General features: G+C 32.7%; 1 protein-coding gene across 1 annotated transcript; it reads right to left on the minus strand.

Annotated features, from left to right (window-relative positions):
* Positions 1 to 1923: 1923 nt before the first annotated feature.
* LOC106409677 (AP2-like ethylene-responsive transcription factor SMZ) lies at positions 1924 to 5589 on the minus strand. Its single transcript, XM_048760800.1, has 7 exons — positions 4924 to 5589; positions 4097 to 4122; positions 3929 to 3959; positions 3686 to 3773; positions 3391 to 3542; positions 2868 to 2941; positions 1924 to 2645 (listed from the first exon to the last, which is right to left on the minus strand). Exons 1-7 carry the CDS (start codon positions 5322 to 5324, stop codon positions 2431 to 2433), a joined length of 987 nt encoding a protein of 328 aa, XP_048616757.1. The 5' UTR covers positions 5325 to 5589; the 3' UTR covers positions 1924 to 2430.
* Between the last annotated feature and the right edge of the window lie 3006 nt (positions 5590 to 8595).

Consider the following 8595-nt stretch of genomic DNA (forward strand, 5'->3'; position numbering starts at 1 on the left):
AGATCCTAGAAAATATTTTTTTTTGTGCCAGTTATGTAGGTCTCCAACATCATCTACCGGAAAACGCTCATGTCCACCGACGTCTGGCGTCCTTTCTGCACCAAAATCTCTTAGTTATGTCTTCAAATCTTTCCCACAAATTTCTGGAGGTGGACTGTCAAACACCCTCTTGTTCTTCGTAAACAAATTCCTACTCCTACGATATGGATGATCAGGTGGTAGGAATCTCCTGTGACAGTCAAACCAACACGTTTTCCTTCCATGTTTTAGTTGGAAAGCATCAGTATTATCTTGACAATATGGACATGATAGCCTTCCATGCGTTGTCCATCCAGATAACATACCATATGCTGGAAAATCACTTATTGTCCACATTAGTAGTGCCCGCATTTGAAAGTTTTCTTTACACGAAACATCGTATGTTTCAGCACCTTGAGCCCATAGTTGTTGCAACTAATATATTAGTGGCTGAAGAAACACATCAAGTGATCTCTTAGGATGCTCTGGTCCGGGAACGAGAATCGAGAGAAACAAAAACTCTCGTCGCAAGCACAAGTTTAGGGGTAGGTTGTATGGTGTAAGAATGACTGGCCATAGACAATACTGTCTTCCACTCTTGCCAAACGGGCTGAAACCATCAGTACATAATCCAAGGTAGACATTTCTTCTCTCATACGCAAACTCGGGATACTTTGATTGGAAATGCTTTCACGCTTTTGCATCTGAAGGATGTCTGATCTCACCATCTGTTGAGTGCTCCGCATGCCATCTCATTGGTTGCGCTGTGCGTTCAGACAGATACAACCTCTGCAACCTTTCCGTCAAAGGCAAATACCACATCCTTTTATATGGCACTGGAACTCTTCCACTCGTATCTTTATAACGAGGCTTTCCACAAAATTTGCATGTAACCCGCTGTTCATCCGCCCTCCAATAAATCATGCAGTTGTCGCTGCATACATCTTTTACCTGATACGATAAACCAAGACCAGCTACGAGTTTCTGAACCTCGTAGTATGAACCAGGAGCTACATTATCCTCGGGTAGAATACCTTTTACAAAATCAGCAATCGCATCCACACAGTCTTCAGCCAAATTATAATCTGTTTTAATGCCCATCAATCTTGTAGCAGATGATAAAGCTGAATGACTATCTCTGCAACCTTCGTACAATGGTTGCTTTCCAGCATCCAACATATCATAAAATCTCCTAGCTTGTGCATTGGGTAAATCTTCCCCTCTAAAATGATCATTTACCATCTCCTCAGTACCTACACCATAATCTACATCCGTTCTAATTGGTTCTTCTAATCTAACCGCTGGCTGAGGTTCGCTAGTACTATCATGTTCATAATCAGTTTCCCCATGATGATACCAAATTTTGTAACTTCATGTAAACCCACTCAAATATAGATGAGTCCAAACATCCACTCTTTAATAACCTTTCTATTTTTACAATTAGAGCAAGGACATCTTAACATACCTGTTTTTGCTTCCGGTTGTCGGTGAACTAACCCCATGAATTCGGTTATACCTCGTTGGCATTCTTCCGTAAGCAATCTCGTGTTCGGATCCAAATGAGGTCGATCGATCCAAGAACGAAAATAATTTGAAGAAGACATGTTTTTTATGAATCAAATTCGTGTGTAAAGAGAGTGAGAGGGAGGATGAAGATATGGAGTGAATGAAAAGGAAGAGAGGTGCTTGTATTTATAGTTGAAATCCTGCCGACAGACCGAGGAAATTCCGACGGAATTCCGACGGAAACGGCTAGTTCGTCGGAATTTCCTCGGAATTTTTAAAATCCCCCAACGGCTCTCTAACGGCTATAATATATCTTCGGAATTCCTCGGTTTTTTCCGAGGAATACATTTTTCCTCGATATTCCATAAGAATATTCCGACGGATTAATATTTCCTCGGAATTCCGTCGGTATATTCCGAGGAAACTAAATTTTGTGTTTCCTCGGAATATCCTCGGAAATTCTTCGGGATATTCCGAGGATTTCATTTTCCGTTGGAATGTCCGTCAGAATACCGCTGTTTTATAGTTAAAGTCGTTAAGTTACAAGATTCGGATAGTCTTTTCTCTTGCTTGCTTACGACAGCTTTGCTCATAAAGCAATGGTTTATTCTTTATAATAAAACAAGACACGACTAAGATAAAAGATAACATAGTACTTCTGTGAAGACCATTGAACCACTCGTTACAATTCGTAACACTATAGCTTATAACCCGTTGTAGTCTTCTTTTAAGTTTGGCACATAATCGAGTTCAAGTTAGAACAAATGATTTCGATAATTCTCACTCATTAAGGAAAAAAATCAGCGTTATTTTACCAAAAAAAAAAAAGAATCAACGTTATGGTCAATTACAATATACAAAAAGTATAAATATATATAAGTTAAAATAAAGGGTGTAAATCGATCCTTATGGACCAAAACAAGTGGAAATGGAGGAAGAGGAAGTGGTCATGGTGATAAAAGGGAATCCTGATGATGCTGCAACTGTCTTCAAAGTGTTCATGGTTGTCATCACAGGTAAATAGATCGATGATTGCTTATAGTAATCACTTGTTGTCAACTTTGTATTTCCCGATGACGATGAAATACCAAGACTTAGTTCAAGGTCGCTGTGAGCATTTCCTGGAAGATAAAAATGTTAATGAATCATATATGAATGGAGATCTATTATTCTGCACTAATTAAATTGCTTAAAGACAAAGGCAAAAGGTTTAGCTAGCTAGGGTTTGCTTGATTTAATCAAAAGTAAATGTTAATTTTGTGGTTAGTGTTGTAACTTTCACTTAAATTGATCAATCAACGTTACAGTAGATGTAAACATTGTGATCCAAATATATAAATTACCTTTAATATGGGAACCAAACTTCATGACTCCCTTTCCCAGCTCATTGTATTTGATTGCTGCTGCATCCCATCCCCTGTGAATATTCACACATGTATAATATCTCAAAACCATTTACAACATAGTATTAACTCTTTGGTTTCTTTGTGTGCCTATAATGGTGTTCATCTAATCATCTGTAAAGCTTATACGATGAAACATAAAATCTACAGAAATGTGATTTGATCAGCTGATTCAGTCAAACTGAAAAAAGTAACTGTGAAAATATTAATTAAATATTTTTCTCATAAAAAGTGAGAGATAGGCTTTGAATGGTAAACAATAGATTAAAACAAATGGAGTATGGGTGGACAGAACATTAATGATTGACGAATACTTGTATATGTAAGCAGACAACTATTGCACTTTTTAAACCTGTTAACGAAGAATTTACAAAAGTATGATAATATTACACACGTGTAACAAAATATGATAGTGTTCAGTGAAGTGTTTTTAACATGAGATTAGATAAGAGTTGCGGTAAACCTGTTTTGGAATAGATGAATCTGATCATGATGGTTTTTGAATTGTGTGCATTTCTGAAGAGTTAAGCCTTTGTATTTGGAACTCCCTCTTCCGAAACTCGCACTCTCTCGCCTAATTGTTTGCACGAACTCCACTTTATCTAAGTTCTTCATCTATATGCAATTGATCATTTAGAATCCATAATTAATTCGACAAACGACAAACAAATATATACAATAGATAATTCAGCTTCATATATTTCAAGGGACGTATTTCTTGCACGTTTATATATGATATAGACTATTATATGTTTAACCTTGTCCATGTCTTGTCTGTAATCATCCACGACGAAGTTGATATCTGCGTCGAGACCACGGAATTTGATAGCAGCTCGGTCGTACGCCCTGGTATATATATTCATATCCATTTATTAATAATCAACTAATATTTTTTAATATACTGTAATGTGTATACGTTGACAAAACCAAATCATAGGAATGTTGTCACAAATAATATTTTTATATATTGTGTCTATTATGTATATCAAAATTTCTCGTACCTTGCTGCTGCGTAGGCAGTATCAAACCCGCCTGTTGCGACAAACCATTATAAAAAAAAAAGAAGAAGAAGGCTAGGTTAATAAATAAATAATTTCATCGTTTATGTCTAATAGACATACACACGCGATTAATACGACCCGGTCGATAAAAAGATTGATCATACTTACCCAAGTAAACTTGCTTTCCACAATCCCTATAAATCATCAAGTCCCAGAACAAAAGTTAGGTTTCGATTGATAATTATTAAAATAAATAATAAAACTAATTAATAAAAGAGAAAAAGACAAAAATAGCACTAAATCAAGTTTATGTTCCCAAACTAGCACTCAAGGTCAAAAGTCACAAAAATAACACTTAATGTTTTATCAAAAGTCACAAACTTAAGGTTTAGAGTTAAAGGGTGGGGTTTAGAGTTTAGGGTTTAGGATTTAGAGTTTAGGGTTTAGGATTTAGATTTTAGAGTTTAGGGTTTAGGGTTTAGGGTTTAAGGTTTAGGGTTTAGGGTTTAGAGTTGAGAAATGAGGTTTAGGGGATAAAATTTCAAATTTTGAAAAATAAAAAAATTAAAATTTTCAAAGGATAAACTTAGAAAGGTGCTATTTTGGTCATTTTAGTTTTTGAGTGCTATTTTTGTGATATAAACTTAGAAATGTGTTATTTTGGAGATTTGCCCTTAATAAAAAGCAATGAAATGAATAAAATAGAAAATAAGTTAAACATTGAGGAAAGAATATGATTTTTTGTGAATAAATTCTTAAATTTAGTGATGATTATATGTATTTTTAAAAAATTAATAAATTTAAAATGTGTGTTTAAAGGTAATTTTATAAAATAAGTAATATATTTGTAAGAGAAGTAAATCGTTCAATAATAATAAAAATAAAGTTTTTTTATATTTTCCTCATTTAAAAGTACTGTATTGATTATCAAAAGAAACAAAAATATATATATATATTTTTTTTGTAACTTAAAATAATTTTATTTTGGTTAGTACCAAATATGAGATTCCCAACGACCGGTGCGACGGTAAAAAGTGACGCCACGATAGTGAGAGCTTCGTGACCTTGGTCCTCTTCTGCCCTTCTTCACCATTTGCTGATTACTCCTATGTAACGACGACAGATTCAACCAGTGTCTGTCGTCTCCGGAGAATTCAATATTCGGGCGAGCATCAACCACAGGGAAAAGACCTTCTGCTTCCTTGAGAGGAACAACATCTCCGTCACGTTTGAGAATCCCGAAGGTGATGAAAGGTTTGTCGGTGGCAGAATCTGTGGATGATGATGAAGATAAGGAGAGGTTAGATTCTTCTTCACCGGCAGTTGAGATTAGTGGTACTCTACGATCATGATCTTCTTGATAGTAAGAGAAGGTTCCAAGGTTGAGATCCAACATGATCGTGTTCTAACGGCGTCGTATCTTATCTCTCTCTGGTTTTTGTTTTTTAGGCAAGAGAGAGAAAGAAGAAGAGGATAATAAGTGGCACAATGGTGCGAGAGAGGGTTTTAAAGAGGAAAGAAAAAGAACGTGGGACGTGTTCATTGTGAATGTTGCATTGGACACACCTGCCCTTTGTTTACCTTTTCAATTTTTCCCTTTTTGTAGTTATTTATTAACAATAATAATATAAATGTACTTGCCTTGCCGATGTATCTAGTGTATTAGTTTTCTTTTTGTTAATTAGAGGATGTACGATGAGTTTTCCATATTAATGTTGTCAACTGGTGGCGTTAGTACGATGTAACACTTTATCTACCGGGTAATAATCCGCGCCTTATGCGGAATGTGATTATTAGTTTCGTTATTTTTAATAAAAAAACATTAAATCTGTTTAATCTGGAAATTGGTTCGGTTTTAAGTTCTTTTTTTTGGTTTTTAATCTTCTAAAATATAACTATTATTTTAAATTAATATTCATTTTAGTTTATTCGGTTAAAATGTTTGATTTTTTGGTTTTTTTCGGTAAAAACTAAAAATTAATATTATTTGTTTATTTTCATGTTATGAATTTTAGATAGTCGTCATGTCGAACCAATAGTTTCATATTATAGTTTCTAAACATATAATAGTTTAAGAAAAATAAAAGAAAATTATTAAGACAAATCAATTCACTACAATTTGGTCTGTAGTGAAAGAAGCATCAAGAAAAAAATTTCAACTTTCAAAAAAATTAGATACTTCAGTTGTGGTGAATACTTAGTTACAAAGTGCTCACATCAAGGTGCACATGTATGTGTATGTAAAAAGTATATAAAAATAGTTGACAAATATATAAAGATATTGTTAATTAATATTAAATGAAATTTTTGTTCAAAAAATACATGAAAGATAAAATTAAATTAATTTAAAATAAAAAAGGTCTTGACATTAGTTATATTTTTCATATAAAGAAAATAAAATTGTATCTGTAAATAGGGGTAGGCACAGATCGAATATTTGGGTATTTGGAAGCATTCGTGTTGATTCGATATTTAGCCACCTAGATATTCGGTGACTCGGATATCAGAAATGTTTTAGAATTTTAAATAATATCCAATTTGATCCGTAAATAAAATAAAATTTTAAAAATAATTTAATAATTTAATAATAACATTTTATTACAAAAATAAAACATTATTTAAATTTTTAACTTCTAGTACCTAATATAATAAATTTAATTCATAAAAATATTGTAAAACTGATATAAAGTATAATATATATAACGTATATATATGATTCTTTACATATATGTATATATATAACATATCAAATTAGATATTTGTTTTTAAAAATATTAGTATTTGTGATTTGTTTCTTTTTTGGATATTGTATTTTATTATTTGATTTGTTTCATAGAGTTACGGATATCCAGATTTTTTGGTTCAATTTAAAACAGATAACGAATCGAATCAAAATTTATGAATATTTTGCTCAACTTTATCCTTAAACAATAAAAATAATATATATATAGTTTGGCTTTTGATTCGTTATCTATTTTTATTCGAACAGAAAAATCCAGAGTTTTATTAGAACCATGTATGTGAGTTTTATATTAAAAAAAATGCAAAGTACATAGTGTGAACACATTTATGAATATAGTGTGAACGCGTTAGCATACTTATTATCAAATCATTGTGAGGTTGTCACGTGTCTGTGAATGTATTTATTACAATATTTTTTCTTTAATATATAAGGGATTTTAATATTTTCATTTAACAACTCGATCTAATTAATTTAGATTGTAAACATAGAAACCTAACATATGTTAAACATAATTCATTTAACGTTTATACTCAATGAAATCTGAATTCAGATCTTTGAAAAATATGATTTATTAAAAAGTTATACGGATTGATGTCAAAAAAAAATTATATGGATTAACAGAAAAGAAAATTTACAGACATAGATTTTCAACATAGTATAACTAAAAGTGGTTAGGCAGATTTTTATAGACCGTTCAGCATGGTGTAGTCAAATGTAAATTCTAGTAAAAATATATATCAGATATGAAAGGATTTATGTAATATTTTATAACTGTAATATTATAATCAACCAGCACTAGAAAACATCAAATATGTAAGAAAATTAAATTAAGGGCTTTTTGCAAAAGTGACTCAAAACTTGGAGTCAAACAGAAAACTAACCTTTTCTTTTGACTCCTTTTTTTTTTGAGATTTTAACCCCACACCTGCATTTTATCTACGAAAATGCCATTAACATTTTTTTTATTTTTTTTCGAAAATGGCTTCTTTACTGTCTCAACCTCATCTTCTTCAAGTATTTACAATATTGCCACTGCAATGAATAGTGGCAACAACCTTGTACGAACTGTTTGGAGCTTTTAATGCCCTTTAATGCACGTAAATCTCTTTACACTCTCTCTGTTTCAATTGTTATGAACTAAAAACAACATTTCTTTCACTTTCTCTCTATATTCATCCAAAAAACTCAAGCTTTTGATTCAAAATATGGGCTATGGTTGACAGAGCCATATTTCTTTCATTTTGACTTACGGTTGCTTTCGTTTGAGGTTCTGGGTGGTTGGAGAAGACCCTGTGTGCAAACGAAGTCATCTCACCTAGTTTAAGGTACGAATTTGAATTTTTTTTCAAGATCTGTTCGCGTAGAAGACTTACTAGTAAGTCATCTGTATGTAGAAGACTTACTGATGAGTCTTCTGGTCAAACGGACGACTTAAATTAAGTCGTCCAGCTTTGTTTGTTAAAAAAAAACACTCCAGACGACTTATATATACGTCGTCTACGAGAAACGGGCTAGTTTTGCATTTGACCGAATCGTGTCAGATCTTTGACTATTTCTGGACGACTTATAATTCAGTCGTCTCTGGGAAAGTTAAAATTTCAATATTTTATGAAAACTTGACGACTTACGTGTAAGTCGTCCTAGGTTAGTTTTGTAATTGAAAAATAAAACTTCATAATTTAACTTTAACCAGACGACTTAATATAAAGTCGTCCCTCCAGAAGACTTAATTTAAAGTCGTCCGGGGAAAGCAAAGTCGTCCAGAATTTTTCCCAATTTTCTGGTCAAACCTTGCTTATCCCGGACGACCTTAAATTAAGTCGTTTAGCTGGACGACTTTCATCTAAGTCGTCTGGAGAAAGTTAAATTTCAAGTTTTATTTTTCAATTACAAAACTAACCTAGGACGACTTACACGTAAGTCG

Source organism: Brassica napus, chromosome C6, assembly GCF_020379485.1.
Source record: "Brassica napus cultivar Da-Ae chromosome C6, Da-Ae, whole genome shotgun sequence".
Classification (NCBI taxonomy): Eukaryota; Viridiplantae; Streptophyta; class Magnoliopsida; order Brassicales; family Brassicaceae; genus Brassica; species Brassica napus.

Excerpts from the sequence above, each read along its gene's own strand:
- LOC106409677 (XM_048760800.1), bottom strand. The coding sequence starts at position 5,324 with ATGTTGGATCTCAACCTTGGAACCTTCTCTTACTATCAAGAAGATCAT. Across the intron at positions 3,774-3,928 it reads ACTGCCTACGCAGCAGCAAG|GGCGTACGACCGAGCTGCTA; the intron begins GTACGAGAAATT and ends TATATATACCAG. Across the intron at positions 3,543-3,685 it reads ACAGACAAGACATGGACAAG|ATGAAGAACTTAGATAAAGT; the intron begins GTTAAACATATA and ends AATTGCATATAG.